Source organism: Trematomus bernacchii, unplaced genomic scaffold (genome assembly GCF_902827165.1).
Source record: "Trematomus bernacchii unplaced genomic scaffold, fTreBer1.1, whole genome shotgun sequence".
NCBI lineage: Eukaryota > Metazoa > Chordata > Actinopteri > Perciformes > Nototheniidae > Trematomus > Trematomus bernacchii.
The window spans coordinates 7232967-7257461 of record NW_022987720.1 but is presented as its reverse complement, the minus strand read 5'-3'; the positions used below and the strand labels follow the sequence as shown (position 1 = coordinate 7257461).

General features: G+C 37.7%; 1 protein-coding gene across 1 annotated transcript; it reads left to right on the top strand.

Moving 5' to 3' along the window:
- Positions 1-76: 76 nt before the first annotated feature.
- On the top strand, positions 77-23185 carry mvp (major vault protein). The gene is made up of 17 exons (XM_034143806.1): positions 77-215; positions 5853-6031; positions 6561-6756; positions 7339-7462; positions 7658-7789; positions 8394-8488; positions 9069-9305; positions 9895-10020; positions 12740-12958; positions 13879-14114; positions 14747-14944; positions 15666-15810; positions 16417-16628; positions 17333-17449; positions 18293-18419; positions 19913-20101; positions 21927-23185. The coding sequence occupies exons 2-17, from the start codon at positions 5868-5870 to the stop codon at positions 22044-22046; spliced, it is 2637 nt and encodes an 878-aa protein (XP_033999697.1). The 5' UTR covers positions 77-215; positions 5853-5867; the 3' UTR covers positions 22047-23185.
- Positions 23186-24495: the final 1310 nt, after the last annotated feature.

Here is a 24495-nt window from a genome sequence, read left to right as displayed (position 1 = left end):
AGAGTATCCATTTCCCTACGTAATTCAAGCTTTGTGTGGAGTGTTTAGATCAAATAGTCAGCCCTCTACAGTGACGCACCTCTGCCTCTGCAGCAGTCAGTCGGTAAATCACGTGACTTTTCCGGTAAGCACACACCCACCGCTCTCAGCTGTCTCCATGTTGCTCAGGAAGTCTCTCCAGTCTCTACACTGTTGCCGAGCCTTTCAGGAGCGAGGTAAGAACACTACCTTATGTCGCGAGCAGAACTCCGCTCGAAAATCTCCTATTTAAAACGTTCTTTCATATAGGCAAAGATAGATGCTTGATAGGAAATATTTTAAGATTTTTTTCTGATAGAGGAGAAGCCTCACTACAGATCGGCATGCATGTGATACTCCTAGCAGAATTAAATTGAACAAAATCTCAACTTTAACAACTGTTGTTACTCTATTTCCCTGTCTTCTTCTATAAAAATGACATAGGCGTCAAACAGTGAAGTTGAGCGTTTTTATACATTCAAATGCATATCTGATATTTTAGCTACTTTGTAGTTATCTTTATCTATGTACGCCGTATGAAACAGCTTCCTATTTATTCATAAATGGTTTTAATCCATGTTCTCAGGCGTAAACACTACCGAACACGGAAGTCAACGTTAAATGTCCAGGATTCGCAATGGAGATTTGGTGACAATTAGTCGGGGCGTTGAAATGATTACCAGGAAGTTGCTTGACGCAGTTCGCTACATAGCTGTGATAGTATATGAATAAGGTGTGTATATGGGAGTGGCTGTAAAATGCATTCCAGGCATATGTACTTTGTACTGTACAATGCAGTTTATGTTATGCAGACTGGGCCCCCTCCCATCTGAAACATTTTCCATCTTTGTTTGTGACAGTCTCCTTGTAATGATACCATGTTGGAAACATGACTCAGGCCCTAACCCTTTTTTACCTAATCTATCATTTAAACCATAATCCATAACACAATTGACAGTTAATCTCTCTGAGCAATGAACATGTGCAATACTTACTCATTTTCCATTGTAGTTTATTCAACTTAATACAGTTTAAATGTATTACTCTATAGTTTGTATATGTTTCCTATGGTGTTTTTCAAAGTCTTTTTTTTTTTGTCAAAAAGAAATCATCATATTGCAAAAGCTTTTTTAAGATGTTATCAAGTAAGACAACTAAAAATCAGCTAAGTAATATATATATATATATATATATATATATATATATATATATATATATATATATATATATAATTAAATGCATAATCAATAAAATATGATACAATTCTTAATATTACATTATGATAAAAAAAGTGTTAAGAAATAACAATAAAAAAAAGGACATTTATACTACTTAAATATTTAATAAAACAAAGAAAGTGATGAGAAAAAATTAAATAATACAACCTAAAAACAATTAAATCAATAAAAACTAAAAATGTTCAACTTAAAAACTGTACATACACAATTATAAAAAATGGAATAAAACTATGTCTTCTACTATTTTTCATGTCTGTAGATATTGCTTAACTTTTATTTATATATTGAAACAACATAACGTAATGAAATGAAATTGCTGCAGAATCACAGTGAGTGTTATTCTAAGCTGTGTGTTCAGTGAACGCCTCATTGTGTGTCGCAGGCGTGTCTCTGTACCGGAGCTTCATGCTTGACGTTTGAATAGAAAACTCATTTTTCATTTCTTCTTTAAAACTCACAAGGAGTTCTCTGTTCAGGTTTCTACAGTTGAACTCAGAAAGAACCCTAATCTCCAGCTCTTTTCTCCGAGTCATGTTTTTAAACTTTGACCTATACTGATTACTGCAGAGTCATGAGAAGTGCTCAATACAGAGCAGATAAACAGAAGAGCTACAGATACCTGAATAATGCTCTTAACAAAATAAAAATGATTATAACATAATTAAATATAATTAAATTATAAGAATAATATACATTATAATTGTTGTTAAAAAAATATATATATAATGGTACAACTTAAATTCAGTGGAAACACTTATTATTAAAATAACACAAAATAAAATCGTATGACTTAAAGGTGGGGTAGGTAAATTTGAGAAACCGGCTCTATATACACTTTTTGTTATATTCCATGGAATGCTCTTAACATCCCGATAGCAATGAATATATATATATAAGTGCTTTGACAAAAAATCCATAAAAAATGTCATCTGTGGAAGCCGTAGTACTGTAAAAAGCACGACCAATCATTTTAGCCGTGATGAAACGCCATATCATGGATTATCAAGGATTATTCTGAAACAGTATGGAGCTCAAAGGCTTTCTCTCTTGCCGGTTATACCACAAGGTGAGTTCCTTTTTACTTCCTGCTTCTTCACACACATGCTCTCCAGTACAGGTTAGCTCTGAGTGTTAGCGATGCTAATGTAAACACCGACCATATTACGTCCAAAACAGTCGGGCATTGTTTCTGATAGCAACTTTCTGATAGGGCCGTGGGTCCACATTTCAGATATTACATCATATCAGACGCAAATCTGGATCAGCTCCGTTGTACCCCCGTTTTTAGAGATTTGGGTACGGAGGAAAAGAGAGAGGGTTTTATTTTCAGAAGCTGTGTGAGTTCCCTGACACACCGGGGACACATCTTTATGTATAAAAGACATCAAAAAGTGCATTTTGCATGATAGGTCCCCTTTAAAGATTAAATTAAATTAGTGAGACCTTATTTCTTCGGACAGACATTAAGTGTTAAAAATACAAATACAAGTTAAATGAAATAAAAACAATTATTAATAGAATACAATATATTAAAATAAAATGTAAATACAATAGTTAAAAAAAATAACAAAAAATAAAATGTTGACATCTTAAATAAAATCCAATAAATTATTAACCTGTTAAGCCCTGAGCCTGTTTTTCAGGTTTCAGGCTCGAAAATGCCACTAACACAACAAAGACTATATCTTCACTTCTAAAAGGGGTAAATTAATAATCTTTTTTCTCAAAGCAAGGTTACATCTGTGAGTTGGATGTAGAAGTGTCAGAATCAATATAGATGTTTTTTATTTTAAAGTAAATTCATATGGAACATAGTAAAAACATGTAAATTCTATCTCCGCCTAAATAAAAAACATTACTTATAGTGAAAACCACCCTTGAATGATGGGTTAGTAGGCTAAAAGCTTTAGGAATCCAAACTATAACATATATTGATTGATGCAAAACAAGTTAAATCTGACCTTTTTAGAAAGGTTTAGAAAAATAAAGTCCAGGCGGACTCACCTCTGGGTAATTTGGGAACCATCAGTTCCATTTGACCTTTTTCACTGTAAAAATCATTTTATTACTTTGAATTATCCCTATAGGTATTCATTCCATCCAAATACAACTGTTGTAAAAAAAACAAATAAAAACAACAAAAACATACAAAATGAAGTTTGACTCCAACTGGAGCAGATTTATTTAAAACTTTACAATGTTACAATTTAGTCATGCCACTCCTCGTAACAATTATTTTTGGAAGTGAAGCACAGAGGGACCTGACACTTCCTGCAGTACACAGCTGTCTTCACCTTCTTTTTGCCAGCATCATGGCAGTTCCTGCAGTTCTTCCTGATACGGACATCTTTCCCATAAAACTTGGGCCCGCATGTGAGTGGTGGGGGGGGGGGGGGGTGTACACCAGTGACCTGCTGGGGTCACTCGTCATCTTTTGCAGCTCCTTGGGGAGTATGAAGCTGTTCACCACGGCAATGTCCATAAAATGGAGAAAAAAAAGTCTGGTGCAGATCTCTTTCTAGAAGTTGAGGAATGTGAGGGTGAGGCAGGTGTGGCAGGTGTGGGCTGGGTGAAAGTAGGCAATGGTGAAGCCATTTCATCCTCATCTCCATCACTATGAAAACAAATGTGGAAAAACAAAGAGATTATATTAATTCCTGTAATTCCTGTTTCCTTGGCAGTAAACATGCCATTTTGAGTGTGTGAATGCAATACATTTAGTGACTATAGATGAACACTGGCCTATACTTTTAGTAAATGTAACAGACAAGAAACACTATTTTTGTAAATAATCCCTCTAATTCCTGCCAAACATGCCATTTTGAGCGTACATTACATTACATTACATTTAGCAGACGCTTTTATTTACTATATGAATAATCGTACACCAAATAAATAAGTAATAGATAAAAACAGAGAGATTACATACCTTTCCCGTGGTGGAATTTCATCATCAGAGTCACAACGCTCCGGGTTCCGTTCTGGCTGCAGGAGATCCTCGTCGTCTGACTCAGAATCAACGGGTAACATATCTGCATCGCTGTCAGCATTAGTCACCATTTCCATTGCCTGTAAAGTCGTAAGCATCTCTTTCCTGCAAGCCATTATTTGACAAAAGTCAAAGTATAGCAAAAGTCCTAAACGCCAATCTTGTAATCTGCTCCGTTATCTGCTGTCCGCTCTGTGCGCTCTGGGTCCTGCTGCTGCAATTCCTGTTGTTTACGTACTAAACACGGCGTAGAGTCTGCTGCGTAATGGGTCTGCTGCTGGCATTCACACTTTATACTTTACGCAGGACCATATCTATGGAACCCATTGGTCGATTTGAGTGATTTACACCTTTTTCTTAACCATTAGATCCAATAGAATCCGATGGGCAGTTCCCAAATCCACGTAAACATTTTCATTGCATTTAATAGAGAAGCAAACGAAGCATATCTGAAAGTACAAGCCTTGACTGCAAAACTTTATACCCAGTTTATTGCCATAAATATGATGATGGATTATCAGTAAAAAATTCTACGTGACACAGACACATTGGATTAACCTTGAGTGGCGTTTTTATTCCATTGAACACAACTTTTGATCACAAATCAAAAAAGGTAAGATGTAATTATTGTAATATTTTTGAAACCGGATGTTGTTTACTTTCTCTTTTCTGGCTGAAAGCTCCGCAAATTCGGGGTCGTACAGTGATGACACTACATGTATGGAATCTGTGGAGTCTCAGCTTTAATCGGATATCTTGTTTGTGCAGTTACGATAAGTAATAAGGGCATTTTGAGAGTGAGTGCTGTGCAAAAGTCCGTTAGCATTTTTTCGCAAAATGCTAATTCAAAGGCTTGGTATTACTCTTGTGTTTCTTTTAGCTAAAAATGGTTCATATCTTCAGTTAGCTGAGATTCTTCCCGTTAATCTGGTGCTACACATTAATAGTTTCATAAATGTTAAGAAGCCCTGAGACATTGTCTAAAAAAAAAACAGTGGGAGGGGTCCAATGGGGGGACCGTCGTGCTTTACGAGGTTAATAAAATGCTTTTTAGGGATTTCCCTTTCCTGTAGTGTGTTTTATAGGTTTTAGTGCATGTAAATGGTTCGCAAAGTCTAAAATCCCTGTGTTCCCTCCAGAGGGAGTTTCTCCCCCTCCCCCCCCTGCTTGAAACGCCTCCATTCCTTTGTTTACTTATGTAACATAGTGACATCACTATGTAACACTGACCCTTCTATTGCTCCAACACATTGTATATGATAGACTAAGAGGCGGGACATCTCTAAGCGGTTGGCCAATCACAACAGAGCCGGCCAGCTCTGGATGAGGGTGAAAAGAGGTGCTGCAGTATGAGAAGAATAAAGAGCTTTTTGAACATTAAAGCATGGAGACATGTCACAGTAGAGACATTACATACTGATATGACCCTGAAAATGAGCATAAAAGGGCCCCTTTAAATACCAAAATACGATTCATTTAACATTTAAAATAAGTGAGATCTTAATATATCAAGAGCAGCTGAACCTCGTGTTAAAAGGAGCATTTTCAGAGAGCTGTGAACTGTTTTCCCTTTAACATTATTATCAACACTCCACTCGTCTCTGCAGCATCTAGTTGGGATCATGTCTAAGAAGGGAGGAAACCAAAGGCCGGAGATGGAGGGTTCGGTGGAGGCGTCCATCATCCGCATCCCCCCCCATCACTACATCCACGTGCTGGACCAGAACACCAACATCGCCCGGGTGGAGATCGGACCGCTCACCTACATCCGCCAGGACAACGAGAGGTCAGATGACTACTGTCATCAAAACACAGCAAATAAAACAGAAACATAGTTATAATCCTTATTATAATTTAAAATATATATATATTATTAATAGTTGTGACATTTATGAACAGAGAACATTGCAGAAATTTAAAAAAGTGAACCTTTTACAATAAAGAGTCTGAAACAATGGTGTAGCTATAATAATAATAATATAAATTATCTTATTAATTCTACTACTAAAATTACAAATACTAATAATAACACAATAATAATACTCAGAAAAATAGAACTGCAAATTATACTAGTACAGTACAGTCAATAATACTTATACTACTTATAATACAAATAATAATAATACAACTTATAATAATACGGATTCCAAAAACTGAATCCAATACAAATAAAGAATAATAAAATATATGATAAGCTTTTAAAATATGAAGTGAATAGAAATGTTAATTATCCATTATCCGTTTTAATGGCAGTTGTGTTTCCTGCTGTTTATAATGGATGTGTAGTAACGGTGCCCCCCCCCTCCCCTCTGCAGGGTGCTGTTCATGCCGGTGCGGATGGTGATGGTGCCGCCGCGTCACTACTGTGTGGTCCTCAACCCCGTCGCCCGCGACGATGACAATCAGGTGCTCTTCGACCAATCAGGGCAGGCCAAGCTTCGCCACGCCGACCTGGAGATCCGCCTCACCCAGGACCCCTTCCCCCTGTACCCGGGGGAGGAGGTGCAGCAGGTCAGATACTTGACCCTATAAGTCAAAAAATACAATTGTTATTATGATTTTTAGTAAAACACAATTGCTATGTAACAATTATGACATATTTCACCTATTTTACACATTTGACAAATGTAATATATTTAAAGAAATGTAATTATCTAACATATTTGACATGTGTAATATACATTATGTCAAATAATGCATTGCATTTACAACAAAATAAACGTATTTAAAATCTTTGAAATGTTAATATATTTGATGTTTAACATACCCGACATATTTATGGTATTTGATTTAATATATTAAAATGTTTAACATTTCTAAAATATGTTAAATATTTGACCTTTTTAAGAATATTTAGAATGTATTACAAAATGAACAAATTATAAATATTGGACATATATAAGATATCTGGCCTGTTTTAGATTAAAAAAAAGTTTCCATGTTTCAAATACTAGACATATTTTCCATGTTCAACACAATATTTGAATTCTTTTTAAAATAGTTAACATATTTAAAGTATTTAAAGTATTTTTTTAAGTATTAAAAACATATTACACACGTATGACGCGGTGTGTGTGTGTGTGTGTGTTCCAGGACGTGACCCCGCTGCAGATCGTGTTCCCCGACACGGCGCTGCGTCTGCAGGCTCTGCTCGACTTCGAGGAGGAACGTGGGCAGAAGAGAGTGGCCGGAGACGAGTGGCTGTTCGAAGGACCAGGTGGGGTTCAGCAAACACTATTAAACTTTAAATACATAGACCTAATAATATTACAAAATAAGGAAATATTCTGTTCAGGTGTTGTATTCAGTGTCGCTGACGTGAGTTACAACATTTTTATACGACATTATCTGATGTTTGGTGACCGATAGTGTTTCACAAAATTAAACTTATTTGTGTGTGTGTGTGTGTCAGGGACCTACATCCCCAGGAAGGAGGTGGCCGTGTTGGAGACCATCAAGGCGACGGTGATCCGGGAGAACCAGGCCATCAGACTGAGGGCCCGCAAGGAGGGCGTGGACCGCGGGGGGGTCCGCAGGGTCACAGGTGACTCAGACACAACGTCCTATACCACACTCTTTGACTTCTTTCACAGTTAGCTTTAGCAAAGACAAAGACTTTATTTGTGCTGAAAATCTTGGTGACAGACGCTATCAGAAACACATACTTTCAGTAGTTTAATGAATAGATATTTTATCACAGGTTTTTATTATTATTATTATTATTATTATTATTATATGTCTTTATTGAACAAGGATCATGCATACAAATCCGTTAATGATGCTATATGCCATTTCCTATCACACTAACAATTAAAACGGATCAAAAAACAGATGTATAAAATATAAATAGTGGTACATCCGTCAATTCAAATATAATTGTATAATTCATTTAAACCAACATCTCACATTAAAGTAAAGTTATTGTTTGTAAGACTGGTTGCGCAAAATAAAAATGTTTGCACTATGGGAACAAAGATGTGAAAATGTGAACACGGTGTGCAAATGTAGTGCGCCTTAGTGGGATTCTGTGGTAATGTTGCATCTCACTTTCACAAACAAAAAATAGTGATATAAACTGGTTTTAGATTTGAGATGTATTCAAAGTCATGTTTATTTGTGTATCATCATAATAATAAGCTGTGTTCCAGGTGAGGAGTGGCTGGTCAGTAAGGTGGGGGCGTACCTGCCAGGAGCTCACGAGGAGGTCCTCGACATCGTCAATGCTTTCATCCTGACCGACAAGGTGACGTCAAAATCTGCAGCTCTCACATTCACACTGACAAATCTAAAATGTATTTGATTAAAAAAAAGTAAAGAACCAAAAAGTACTCTGCACAAAAATACATGTTTTAGTATTATATATTTTAACTATTGATGCATTAACTTGTTTAACACTGTAATGTTGCAGCTGATAAAGTAGGAGCCTAATGTCATTACTTTTTTTACCGCTGGGTAGCTTGATCTATAATAAAACATCACTTATCAATATTTTATATTAATAATCTGAATCATCAATGATATAAATATACTGGAGGAAAAATTAAAGTATAAAATAGGATTCACACACAATAAATAGACAGATTTGAACTGATTTGAAATCAGGCGTTTGTGATTTTGATATTAAATGTTGGGGATTTTTTTTAAATCAGGTGTTTGTGATTTTGGAATCAGGAATTTGTGATTTTGAAATAAGCTGTTGGTGATTTTTAACATCAGGTGCATGTGATTTTAAAATCCAGTGTTAGTGATGTTGAAGTCAGGTGTTTGTGATTGTAACTCACCTGTGATAACTCTTCACTGGTGGTGTGTTTGTGTGTCCTCAGAAAGCGCTCCATGTGCGCGCCCTGCGGCCCTTTAAGGACGCGGGGGGGCGGGACCGGCGCACGGGGGAGGAGTGGCTGGTGACCATGGCCGACAGGGAGGCCCACATCCCGTCCGTATCGGAGGAGGTGGTGGGGGTGGTGGACGTGACCACTCTGAGCAGCAGGCACTACTGCGTCATCCTGGACCCCGTCGGCCATGACGGGAAACCCCAGCTGGGGCAGAAGAGAGTGGTGAAGGTGAGGAGGACCTCCACGGATTGCTCTGACAAATAATACAAAGTCTTTATCCATAAGTGTTACTAATTAGTTTCATAAATAACATGGGTGTACACATGAATACAAACATTTTCAAAATGATATGATAAAAAGAAATAGGATAATATAATTACAACAATTAACAAAAAAGATATTGCATAGGTCTATTTGTTTTATGTACATTATAATAGTTGTATTCAGCCGTTATATATTATTAATGATTTATTATTATTTATTTATTTAATTTAGCAAAAAGCACATACATTTTAGGAATATTAAAAAAACAATTATATAAATTATTTGCGAAGGTGATTAACTCAAGGTTTTTATTTTGTCTACCAAATTATAAAAATGATATCCCAGATCATGGCAAATGGGACAAAATGAATCAAAATAAACATATAGAAAGGTTAGTTTGCTACACGGTATATTTTTTGCAATAATCCCAAATCCAACGGCAAAATCCCATTTGAGCGAAGCTAGCTTCAGGGTCGGAATACAACAACATGTCATCTCTACAGCTCTCTGTTAATTGGTCATTATCTGTATCGTCTTTCTTCTTCTCCATCAGGGTGAGCGCTCATTCTTCCTGCAGCCGGGCGAGCGACTTGAACTGGGCATCCAGGACGTGTATGTGCTGTCGGAGGAGGAGGGGCTGGTGCTGAGAGCGGTGGAGGCGTTCAATGACACCCTGGAGGTGAGGGCAGAAATCACTCGTATCCAGAAGTAGAACTGCAGTGTATAAATACTTGATTACAAGTCCTGCATTCAAAATGTTACTTCTGCAAAAGTAGAAAAGTATGAGCATCAACTATGTTCTTTATGTAGCAAAGTGAAAATACTCTTAATGTAGTATGGCCATTTCATAATAGTGTATATTTTGTATTATTATATAATAACTACAGCTGCATTGATGTGCTTTCACTTTAATTTAGCAGCTGCTAAAAGTTGAGCTAACGTTAACAATTGTATTATATTAGTCGATAATTATAATGAATTATAATTCATTATAATTATTAAATAAAAATCATAATAATAACCTCCAAATTATCTAGAACCTAATATCATCAAATAAATTAAGTGGAGTCAAAAGTAAAATATTTGCCTATAACATTTTGTGGGGTAAAAGTAAAAGTAACATGATGTGAAAATACTGATTTTAACTTTAGTAAACGACTTGAGTAAATGCACTTTTACACAAGTTTATATTCAAGCACTGCACTGTAATGATGCTTCAAATGAAAAATAATCAATTGAAGTTCACATAGGTAGATGCGTTTGATTTTTGGATTGATGATATTTAGTGTATTCATATTAATAATGATGTTTATTCTGAAAACCAGATTATTGCTTAAAAAGTACAGTAATACTGTATATCTAAATGATCCTAATCCACAGTAGAATAAATAGATAACGCAGTATTGAACATTTGAATGTAGTGTATGGGAGGTATCTACAGATATGTGTTCATATATTTTGCAAATGTGTTTCTTCAACTTGAGAATCACCTCCCCCGTGTCAGAAGTTTCTCTGAGGGAGTGCAGAGGAATGTAGGGAGGGGGTCTGAGGGTTTGTGAAGCTTGTCTTGTGCAACCGGTTGATTTCAGAAAAGCGATAAGAAAAACAAACACAGAGGTATGTCGGGATTAGAGACTTACTGCAGATGCTTTCAGCTGGTGCGAGGTGAAGAGTCAGAGGTGTGTCTCTGCCCGCCGTGGTTCAAGGTTCAAAGTCTTTTGCAGCTTGCCTCACATCACTGATTGGTGTATTAGGGGTGTGTGTAAAAGAGAGGTGAAGAAACACCAGATTACATTTATTGTTGAGCAGGTAGATATTTGCTTTGGCCTATAATGGTGCATCAAAAGGAAAAGAGTGGTGCAGTTCTGACTTACTACTGTAGGCTAACCCTGAAGTTAGCATCGCCATGGTTCCCTTCACAGAACGCTAATAGGGTTTATGATACTTACACGTGTTGCTCAGCAGGATCATCTCCACATATAATACCCCTTTTTAGATTTCTTTAAGCGTCAATGCAATATCGAGAAGTAAAAAAGCGAACTAGCTAAACGCTAATAGGCTATAAAGGAACTGCAACGAGGCTGCATGCGGTCACCACCAACTCTGCTAAGCTAAAGGCGGCGTTTAGACACTTCTTGTCACCTTTTTTCAGACACTTCATATACTAACCAGTGAGGTATTTACTGATGCATTTGATGTCGTATTTCCACAGCATTAACCCTTTGCAAGCATGTTTCCACTTCTTTATTTACTCAAGTAGTGTACTTGAGCACCATTTTGAGATACCTTACTTGAGTATTTACATTTTTCACTACTCCACTACAATTCAGAGGTAAATGGTGTACTTTTACTCCACTACATTTATTGAAGATGTGGATGAATGGTGTGAAATATAATCAAGTGTTAAATCAGACTTTAGTTCCACCTGGAGTAAATTCACAAGCTACCCTGCAGTATACAAAGTCATTCAAACTAGCTGCACCTTTACCAGCTTTGAGAACACTTTCATGATCAATCATTATAAAACATATCATATATATTATTCTGAAATGGACCAATCTGCACAACGACTACTTTTACTGTCGCTACTTTAACTATATTTTGATGATAATACTTTTCTACTTTTACTTGAGTAACATTTTGAATGCAGGACTTTTACTGGAACAGAGTATTCCTACACTCTGGTACTTCTACTTTTACTCAAGTACAAGATCTGAGTACTTCTACTTTTACTCAAGTACAAGATCTGAGTACTTCTACTTTTACTCAAGTACAAGACCCGAGTACTTCTACTTTTACTCAAGTACAAGACCCGAGTACTTCTACTTTTACTCAAATACAAGACCCGAGTACTTCTACTTTTACTCAAGTACAAGATCTGAGTACTTCTACTTTTACTCAAGTACAAGATCTGAGTACTTCTACTTTTACTCAAGTACAAGACCCGAGTACTTCTACTTTTACTCAAGTACAAGACCCGAGTACTTCTACTTTTACTCAAGTACAAGATCTGAGTACTTCTACTTTTACTCAAGTAGAAGATCTGAGTACTTCTACTTTTACTCAAGTAGAAGATCTGAGTACTTCTTCCAGCTCTGCCTCTACTGCACCATCTTCCCCTCCTAACCTTTATACCCCCACTCTCTTCTCCTTCTCTCTTCTCTTTGTTTTAAACCCTACCATTCCACTTTCTCCAACCTTTACGTTTTCCTCCGCCTTTCGAAATATTTTGCACTTTGGGTTTCTCTCAGTTCCCCTCTCCCGTCCCTTCCTCTCCTCCTCATCCTCCCTCTCCTCCTCATCCTCCCTCTCCTCCAACTCCCCCACCACTCCAATGCATCGCCACGTTAACCCTTCTCTCCCTCCTCCACTTCTCTCTCGCCCGTTCTCTCTGCCAGCGCGATGAGGAAGAAGAAGAAGAGGAGGAGGAAGAGCAGGAAGAGAGGGCGAAGCGCTCGCGGAGGAGCGCCGTGCTCCGCCGCCCCGGGGACCGCTGGATGCTGCGGGGCCCCATCGAGTACGTCCCCCCCGCCACGGTGGAGGTGATGGTGAGACGACAGGCCATCCCATTGGACGAGAACGAGGGCATCTACGTCCGGGACATCAAGACCGGAAAGGTACGAGTCTTTAAAGGAGCAGACCGCCATTTATTACGGTTCTTTTCTCTTCATTGAGTCCCAATTATTAAGATAATATTAGATGAATCTTTATTAATCCCTGTATGGTAATCTGTTCACCCGTCAGGTGTCAGAGCAGCAACAGCAATAAGAAAGAAAGACAGATAGTAAGAACAGTATGAATAAAACAACAGATGATTGTACCTATTATGTAGTTATGAATACATGTATGTACATGTTTTGCCTTCAGATGAACCCTGAACTGGAAGGCAGGAAATCAATACAGAACATTTCAATTATCCTAATTTGAATATCCCAACCAAACTGCGCAATTTTGTCTTAGGTTAATCAATTATTGATTTGTTATTTTCCTAAGGTTTATTAGTAGATATTAAATTATTCAGTTTTGCTGACAAACCATACAAAAACATTAAGTGTATTGTCAAAGCTAGTAGGGAGTGCAGACCTCCGTAAATTTAAACAATGAATTTGTCCGCATCACAATTTGGATCCTCTACACTTTTGAATGGCTTCTTTCTGAGCCTGAAATGATATTTTAAAATTCACACTTGATTAACACACTTGAGATTTAAAACATATGTTGGTGTTTCATTTTCTCCTTTTATTCAAGATTACCTTAAACGTTTTTTAAACAGAAAGCAAATATCTTGGATAGATAATGATTAGTATACATATGAAACAATATTTAAATCAAGCCATCTTAACTGAAAGAACATCAGGTGTGAATTGAAATCAAACACTTCTATACAAGATATTAAGTCAAATCTGATCTATAGGAGCACATGTCATGTGAATCAGGTCACAAGTTCTTTGTATTCCTGCAGACAGATAACAAACTAATTGAAACATCACCTTAATGGATTTACTGACACGTTGCCGTGTGTGTTGCTGCCTCTCAGGTGCGTGCAGTGATTGGTCAGACCTACATGCTGACTCAGGATGAGGAGCTGTGGCAGAAGGAGCTTCCTGCCAACGTGGAGGCCCTGCTGGCATCTCCTCTGGACCCGGTGGCCGACCGCTCGGACCGCAGCAAGACGGGAGTCAGCCGGCCCCGGGACAAGACCCGGGTGGTGTCCTTCAGGGTGCCCCACAACGCCGCCGTGCAGGTCTACGACTACAGGGAGAAGAAGGCCAGGTGGGACTTCCTGACATCCTGATTTGTTATGATTTATGAAATATATGATTTTAATTTCAAATAATATTTGAATTCTCCTAGTAAATTTAACACTTTATCGTCAGAGAATATTTAAGTTTTTTCTTGTTAATTTACAACTTAAATCTCAGAGAATACCAATTTGTTCTTGTAACTGTACTAAATTATATTTAGAGAATATTTGAGTTTTACTTATAAAAAATTAAGATTTTATTTCTTAACAGATAGAAATACATTTAAATCAACACTTTAATCTAAGAGAATATTCAAGGTTTTTCACATTAATTAACCACTTTAATCTTGGAGAATATCCAATTTAATCTCGTAATTTTTTTTGGTTTAATTTCTGAGAATACATTTTGGCTTTAATCTTAGAGAATATCCTTTTTTCATGAATTTATGTAACAAATTAAATATTTGTTTCTGTGCAAAGAGGTTTAAAATCCCACAAAATTCAGTCTAAATCTTGAGTTTAAACTGGGATGTGCTATATCTAAAAAGTATACGAAATGTGCACAATCCATATTCTAGTTCATTTTTTAAATATCACTGCCATCCCTGATCTCCTCCCTAAGTAATGTGGTGATCTGACGTGGTGTCGGTGTTGTGTTCAGGGTGCTGTTCGGACCGGAGATGGTGATGTTGGGACCTGACGAGCAGTTCACGGTGCTGTCGCTGTCCGGAGACAAACCAAAGAGGGCCAACGTCATCAAGGCCGTCTGCCTGCTGCTGGGGCCCGACTTCTTCACCGACATCATTACCATCGAGACGGCCGACCACGCCCGCCTGCAGCTGCAGCTCTCCTACAACTGGTAACCGCAACACGCCCATTAGTTCTGCACTGATACAGAGGTAGCATCTCTCCGCTTCCATCCACAAAAAAAACAATGGCATTTTCCATTGGATTTTGGATTATTGCAGAAAATAAAAGATGTGGTAAACAACAATTTATGACATGATATGATATATTTTCAGCAGCACGTATTCACACCACTTTATGATTTTTGAAGCATGAATGCAAACTCCAGAAGTAAAAAGCTACCGTTAGCCTATAAAGGAACTACAGCACGGTCACATGACTTCATGTCCCCACCGCTAAGCTAAAGGTGGCTAAGTAATTAGAGAATATTTAAGTTTTTACTAATTCCTTTACCACTTAAATTTTTTTTAATCTTTTAATATCCAAATATCCCAGTGTTAAGAGGATATTTTTAGGGTTTAGAAGTAGTTGAGGTTATTTTTCTCGTAAAATGATAACTTATCGCAGAGAATATACATTTGTATTAGAAATGTACGACTTTAATTGCAGACAATATTCAACTTTTTTTTAAACTGTCATCTCAAAATATCCAAGTTTTCTCCTCATTAATCTACCATATTCTTCATCTCAAAGAATATGCTTGGTTTTCTTAATGACTTTATTCTCAGAATATCAAAAAATGGGCTCTAAAATGTACAAATATAATCTCCTAGAATGATTTAGATGTTGTCTTAATTGGTATATTAAATTCCCCTCCTGTTGTCCCTCTTCAGGAACTTTGATGTGAAGCGCCCGGTGAGCCTTGAGGATTCAGTCGCTCTGTTTTCTGTCCCTGATTTTGTCGGAGATTCCTGCAAAGCCATCGCCTCCCGCGTCAGAGGAGCCGTTGCCTCCGTGCAGTTCGACGATTTCCACAAGGTTCCTATTTCACCAGCTCAAATGAAAATGATTGCCATTATTCCTATCCTATGTCAACATCGGGTTTTTCCGGAGGGATGAACCCCTCTTTAATGGTCACACATGCAGAGCACACAGCACACACAGTGACATGGGTTCTCTGCTTTTAACCCATCCTAGTACCTAACATTACTAATATTCATTTTAAATAATGATGTTGATCATTAATTAAAATGATCAACATCATTATACATACATTAACAATATTAATATAATTATTAACATTATTACTAATACAAGTATAGTTTGAACTTTAATATAAATACATTAACTTTATTGAATTATTATTGAAAATACCATTACATTCAAGTTTTTTGAAATATTTGAAGAGAAAAATGAAAATCTGGATTGAGCAAATTGAGTTGAGTTTAATTTATAACAAAATAAAATATTTTGATGAATTCTTTATATAATTTTATTCAAAAATATTCATTTGTAAAGTACCTAAAGTTGTCTGACATGAAATCCCAAAACTACCCCAGATGAAGTACAGTGTTTAGTTCACTTTAATTATTTGAATTCAGAGATCTTTTAAATCTTCGTTGTCAATCTAAACTCTTACTGCAGAACTCCAACCGGATCATCTGCTCGGCGGTGTTTGGTTTCGATGAGAAGATGGCGGTGCGCTCCACCCTCCGCTTCACGCAGAACAAGCTGGTGATCAGCAGCGTGGACATCCAGTCCGTGGAGCCGGTGGACCAGAGGACCCGCGACTCACTGCAGAAGAGCGTCCAGCTCGCCATCGAGATCACCACCAACTCCCAGGAGGCGGCCGCACGGTCAGCCAGATCCTGAATACACATTTTAAATAACAATCAAATCAAATAAAAAAAAAAAAATTGTAAAAAAATTAGGCTACTCAAAATAATTAAACAGATTAAAGGGATAATATAATGTTTATATTTATTTAGTACATTTAATGTATGTTATTTTATTTATTTATTTTAACAGCTTCCCTTTTCCTGGTTGTTTTGAGATGGCTTTTAGTGTTCAGAGAAGTTTGCTATAAGATTAGATGCCATAACTGTGCTTCATTTGAAAATATGTTCATCTTTTTTATTTTTGAAAGATGAATTTCAACTTTTTTTTTTTTAACTAGCACAAATTGGACATAGTAAGGCAAAAATAATCTAGAGTATATTAACTATATAAAAAGGCCTTTTAAAGCAGTTTATTGCAAAATTCATAATTAGTTTTCACACTACAGGTTAAGGTAAAACATATACCTCAGAGATATCACCATTAAACCCCAGGAGGATACATTTCACATAAAACAATATATTTTTTTGTATTACAAGTTTTCTGAAATGTTTTGTTTAAATATGCAAATGATGTATTATGTAATGCTAACTTTTGGTGAATTTAGGATAAATCTATAGACACAAATACACAGAGTTTGTAAAATAAACTCCTAGATGTGTATTTTAGATACTTTCTTTCCTTTGGTCTGACCTGCTAACTAAAATGTGTTTGTGTTTTGCAGCCACGAGGCGGAGCGGCTGGAGCAGGAGGCCCGTGGTAAACTGGAGAGGCAGAGGATCACTGACCAGGCCCAGGCGGAGAGAGCCAGGAGGGAGCTGCTGGAGCTGGAGGCCCTCAGGTATTATTCTAGTTATGACACAGAAAGTACAATCAAGCAAATTAGAAAAGTTGTCAAGAGCAGTGAAGGGAAGACATATTTTTCAAGTCCAACCCTGAAGTTAGCATCTTCCTGGTTCCCTCCAAAAAAAAGCCAATGGGATTTTTGGATTATTTCAGAAAACAATCTTTCCGAGAAACACACTTTTAATATACTTACACGTTTTGTTCATCAGGATAATCTCCCCATTTTAACACAACGTTTCACATTTTTGATAAAGATTAGACAATAAAGGAACTACAGCAAGGTCACATCACCTTCGCTAAGCTAAAGGTGGCTAATGTTCTGCGTGATGAGTTTTAGTTGTCTCTTTTAGCTAGTGTTAGCTACCGCCGTTTTTAAGAAGCATATCATCTTCAGGAATGTATGTGGTTTTAACTGACCTATTTTTATGCTGTGGGATGAAATGTTAAAATCTCTTAAACTTCGGTTAACAACTGAGCTTATTTGCGGCATCTTACCAAAAACACATTCAAAAAACCCATTGACTTCTAGAAAAGGAAACAGGAAGTGCTTATATACTAACTCATTTCTGCGTTTACAGTTATAGAATAACAGTAATACTACTAATAATATTACTACAGGATAGCACTATTACAGAAATAGTACTATCTTGTTTTTAAATCTCCTTATACGTTTAGGCTTAATACCTGGGTTATTGATTTGTTTGTGTTGTAAAGCAGTCTGAGCTGCTATAAAAATACAGTTTTCTTATATGCCTGTAATGTAGTATTTCTACACTGTGGTATTACAGGAGTAAAGTACTCTGATTACTTTGTTGTTAACCCTGTGGTTGTGTTTCAGTGCTGCGGTGGAGAGCACCGGCGCTGCGAAGGCGGAGGCTCAGTCCCGGGCGGAGGCGGCCCGCATCCACGGCGAGGCGGCAGTCAACGAGGCCAAACTGAAGGCGGAGGCTCAGACCATCGAGGCGGTGCGCACTCACTTCCTGTCTCCCCTTTCACAATAAAACTCACCACACAACAGTGGAGGAATAAGTACTATCTTCACAAACTATGAAAATACAATGTAGAACAGTGACGTGCGGTGAGGTTCATGGCTGGTGAGGCACTGAGTCAGATTTACAAATATTATATTTTGACCTTAATCGAAATATTCGGTTATTTTCAAAAGCTTTTTTAGTCTGATGCTTCGATTCATTTTAAACAGACCGTTCAACAAAAGTATACCCAAAATCCCCATTTTCATTACAAATGTGGTCTTACCTTGACTTGAAGATGAAGTCCATGCTATCCTTCTGGACAACAATCTCTATTACTTTTTTGTAAAAGTCCTCCTTATCTTCCTGTAGTTTCAAAAGTCTAGTTTGTTGTTACGTCTACCGTCTCTGCGTAGAATTACAGTAGCAACAAGAACCTGTGGGCTCACGTGCGCCCCCTTCAGTGCGGCAGAGGTTATGGCTGCCTCCCCTGGTGCATTTTCATTGCCGTTGATACCAGCGAGCCTAAATATCATATATACGTGAAATAAGTTATTTAGAGACTATGGATGGCGAGGATAAATGTAATAAAGGGATCTACAAACATTACATTGGTGACCTACAGTGAGATGGTAACAGGCATGCACTTAGGGCCCGCTTTCCAGCCAGTTTCTGTGGGGTGACGCATTCTGAGGTGAGGCAGATCTCATCTGTGCCTCACCTCACCCCACAGTAAATGGCTTGAGCGCGCTCACAAAATAAGTGCCCGCGCTGCATTAGTGCCCGCGCTCCAGCAAGTTACTGTGGGCTTACGAGAGGCAGAGCACGCCCCTGCCTCACTTGTCATCGCTCCCGTAGCGGAGCTCGGCAAATTTGCTGATTTTGACTATAAAAAGCGATTAGAATCATACATAAATCACACTTACAACACAGTGGAGACATTTTATTATTATTACTATTTCGTTTTTCTTTAGTTGTTTTTCCGTTACATTGGAGTATGACAGGTGAGGCTCTGCCTCCCCTGCCTCCACTGACTGCACGTCACTGATGTAGAAGTACTCTTTACTTTGCATATTTACTACTCTTTCTGCATTCCACTTATACGGAAGAGGATTGGGGCCACGTGTGTTTTTTTAGTGCTATGGCAGTTAGTAGATAGTATTCTGAGGAAAATGTCAGAAAAAATAGATCTGAATTTTGACTTTTTTCTCAGAATTCTGAGATTAAAGTCAGAATTTCGATAAATAATATATAATTATAAATATATTATTATAGGTTAAGATGAAAGACAGACACAAATATCAAGCCAGAAGTTAATACAAACACAAATCTTCACTAGTCATTCAAAGAAGTCATGTTATGGATGCGAAATCAGTGCATGAAAAAAAAGATGCAGTCATGACTGCATCTACAACCAGAACACTGGTCTTTTATCACAGAAAGAAACATTAATCTGTGTGTGTGTTGTGTGTTGTGTGTATGTGTAGGAGGCGGAGCTGCTGCGGCTGTCCCATGCCCGTGAGCAGGAGCTGAACTACAAGAAGCGGATGGATGCTCTGGAGGTGGACAAGCAGAAGAGTATGGCTAACATCGAGAGCGAGCGCTTCAGTCAGTTGGTGCAGAGTCTGGGCAGCGACACGCTCAAGGAGATGGCCAGGGCCGGTCCAGAGCTGCAGGTACTACTGCTACTACTGCTACTACTACTACTGCTACTACTGCTACTACTACTACTACTACTATATCAGAATTCCTTTTATTTGTCCCACAACGAGGACATTAACATTATTGCAACAGCAGAAGTATAGTGCAGATAAAGTAAAGAGAATAGACTCAAATATTTAAAAATGTTTTTTTTTAAATAACAAAGTAGGCACATGTTATTAATAATAACCAACCCAATAAGTAAAAATAGCATATACATACACGATGGTAAAAACCTAAGTTGCAGTGAAGTGAACAAATTAAATTAAACGGTAGCTGGTACTGTTGACACACATGTGAATTACACATGTCTGTATATTGCAACAAGTTTTTTGTACACCACAAAACGTTATCATGCTCCACAACCAAAGCTTCACCCCCACGTAAAGACACATTCAATTCCACCGCAAATGTATTGCGTGTATATAACATGCCTTTTTTATATAAAGATGCACTCCATGTCTTTGTTAAGGCTCCCACTAAACCTGCACCTTATGTGCGCCCTATGTAGCTCTGTAGCAACACCAGGCAACTACTTGCACGCATAGATTTATATAATTATTTACTATATTTATTTATAATTTGAGTGCTATTTTGAATGCACTTAGTATTATCTGAGGACCTTCAGTAAGTTCTAAGGAGTCATCTGTGATCTTAATGCGAGTAAAAAGTAAAGGTTTCACATCAAATGACCTCTCATATTTCTCCGAACGTAGAGTTCATGTGTAATGTTAGTCCTGTGCAAATCGGCAACCCTTTCATTACATTTTTCCCAAGGTTTTTTGTTTTTTTGAAGCCTTTTTCTCTGTCCAGAATAATTGTTGGCTGCTTTGGTAAACATAAAGGAAGTGTCTGATAGCATTTTGTAAGTACATTTAGGCGAATTTAGACAACTTTCATAACTTATATCATAACATTTTTCTTTTCTGCTGATTCTACTACAATAAGGAAAGCAGTTTATTCCATTTCCTTGAAATCAAATGCCAGTTTCCTTCACTATTTCAGCCTTTGCCAGTACTAGTTTGACATTTTGTTTTACTAGTTATCAGTTTCTTCTACTCGAACATGTGGGGTTGTTTTGATCTTCCAAGTCTTTGCACACACTTTCTTTGTAGCTAACGAGTGACATTTTGCTTCCATTGTTCTGGTTAAGTTAGTGTCCACCTTTTTATGTTTATAGATATTAGTATAAATCTTTTTACTTGCATCACAGCCACTCGTAAGAATCTGAATTCAGTTCAATCTCATTATCTTTGGGCAATTAATACTTTATTTCATTAAAAGGGGACCGAAAACTAGGAAAAATCTTTCCAATTCACAACAGGACATCTTTACGGAGCCCCTTAGCCTAAGGGGACATGAAAAAACAAAACGTATCTTTGCACACGAGAAACTATCATGAGCACGAGATATATATATATTTGTTGTCCATGTCCCCTTAGGAGCTCCGTACATCAACAGTCAAAAACTCAAACATGTTCAACTCAGAGCTGAAGCTCCTGTGGTTCCAGCTCTCTGTGTGAACGTATTCTAATGTGTTGTTCTTCTTCTGTGGTGGTACATTTGCAGATTTAGTGGTTTTTGGACGTTAGTCAGACAAAACTCGACATTTGAAGACATGAGCATGGTCAATGCTTTTCTAACATTACACAGACCTAGTATTCACTGAGATATAAAGCAGAAAAAAAGCATCAAATTATTTTCTCCTGAGATACTAGGACATTTCTAACTCGTGGGGCCCTTGTTTGTTTTCACCGCTCTTTTTTTTTAAATGCTGGAATCGTCTGTCTTTTCCTCCAGGTGAAGATGCTGCAGGCTCTGGGGCTGAAGTCCACCCTCATCACCGACGGCTCGTCTCCCATCAACCTCTTCACCACCGCCAACGGCCTGCTGGGGGCGCTGCCGGGACAGGGCCAGTGAGGAGGAAGAGGAAGAGGAGGAGGAGGAGGAAGAGGAAGAGGAGGGGGAAGAAGGGAGGGGGAAGAAGGGAGGGGGAAGAAGGGAGGGGGAAGAAGGGAGGGGGGACAGATAGTCCAAAAGTAAACCTCAACAGATGCTCATCTTTCTGACACTTTTTCTGCCGACTTAGCAATATAATGTGCCTTTTTGATTTAAAGATGCACTTCCTGGGTTTGATAAAGCTTCCCCAAATCTCCTCTAAAGCGGCCCCTTACTGTAAGTGTCCTCTGTTACACAATAAGGTAGTGCATCTTTCAACTCTACCGTTTCCATGCAGAGATTTGCGCAAACTCTGGAGTTTCCCCCAGGGGATCATAATGAATGACCATAAAATGACCAGAATTTAAGTAAAAATTCCACCGCAAACAACCTACAGTATTCAGACACATCTCCACATAATTCATCACAACTTAATTCTTTCCAAAAAACGTTTCAATATTACATAATAATAATTGGATGATAATAAATGGAGATATTGATGATATTGTGCATCAAGCAAGAACAGAAATAACCCAAAATGATCTGTCAAGCACTACGTTATTTACATTATATAATATTATGTGTATCACTATAATGATAGCAATACTTCATCTTTAAAATATCACAGTTATTCTCCAGAGCGACACATGGTATCCTCTCTTTTTCAAGCAGTCATTTCATCATCGTCCATTAGACTGTAGGAACCCAAAGATCCCTCCTGCCATGACTCTACATCCTAACTGATAACGTTTTATTTCTACGTTTTTATAAGCGTGTTTCTGCTGACATTTAAGATGTTCCTGTGCTGTGATCTATCTAAGTATCCCACCACACGACTTTTGCCTTTTCGAAGCTTTGTTAAAATAAAATGTGAGGATTACTTTGGGAAAGCTGTGCTGCGAATGAAGAAGAAATGTGCCTACAAACAACTGACAGCCAATATTCCTGCTTTGCACCTTTTAGAAAAATAAGTGAAATGCTGAAGTTTACATAGTCCATATAATGAACTGATGAAGAGTAACCGGGTATGAAATAAGAATAGGATAGTGTCACTGTCTATGTTTCTCTGCCTTAAAAAGTGATGTAGTTTCTACAATAAAATGCTGCTTCTGCCACTTCTGCTTCGTCTCTGCTCTTCATTTACATCAAACCCTGACCAAAGCTCTTAGACACTTACTGTTTCTGTGAGATTCAAGACATTTAAATCTGACTTCCTTGGAACATAGATAGTGTGCTCAATATGGAGCAAGTGGAAACAATATGGGTGAGATATGAATACAAATGAACAATAATGATCGGCACGCTGCATTGTATCCTTTACATGTACATGTGTGTGTTCAGAATGTACAGTGTGTGTTCTGTATGTAGGTGTGTATATTATGTACACAGATAAGAAAAGATAACTGTAAAGATAACATTTAAAAAATGACAGTTCAAAATTCAAATTCAAATATGTGAGAACATGAAGCAAACAAGAAAGTGTGTGTTGTGTATGTATGTGGGTATATTTGTTCAAAGATTACTTAACAAAATCGAGAAACTGCAGTACAATCTTTAAATCTTAACTCAATGTATATTTTGTGTGTACAGTGTTTGTTCTCAATGTAAAGTGTATGTTCTGACTGTACACTGTGTGTCTTGTATATATGTTATATGTTTTGTATATATAAATTGCGGGGTATTTTAGCCGGAGGCAAGAGGTGGGGGAAGACCTTAATGTTAAGCATGCCTCTGTGTGAACAGGATGAAGTCCAGACAGCTGATTGATTTTAGGTTTTAACAGGATATTTGGACACAACAGCAAGAATGGGGTGCCAAGATGGTCCTCAGTAAAATAAATAAAAATCATATTTGGAGATGTTCCAATCTAAATTAATCTGTGGTGCAAAGTAACTAAGTACATTAACTCAAGTGTACTTAACCCTTTCATGCATAGAGGTCACTAAAGTGGACAGATATTCAAATGACGTTTTCTTGTATATGCATGGGTTTTTATGGCATAGTTGCACATTAGCCACTACAGTGGACGCTAAGGCATCATCCAATACACTGCTACTCAGTGGCAAGTCGTTGTAAGTGCAGGATACATTTCTCCAAACCAAGATGGTCGACAGACAGCCAGATGGACCCAGTCACTCATCAACATCTTGCCAATCCTTCTATAGAAAGCGACCCTTGGAGGTATACAAATGTTGGTGACATCAAGTAACAACTAAGGAATTATATAATGCATAAATTGTCAAAGTAGTGTACATCCTGCGTCACCGGCTATATTTGAACTACAATTCATACTGTTACTGCTACCGTTGTTCTTGAAATTAATTCATCTGAAGTAACTTTTTGGGAAGCCGAGAAGGGGGACTCGGGCGGACGGTCCGGGGGCAAGGTAGAGGCCAACAAGGGGGACTCGTGCGGACGGCCCGGGGGAACA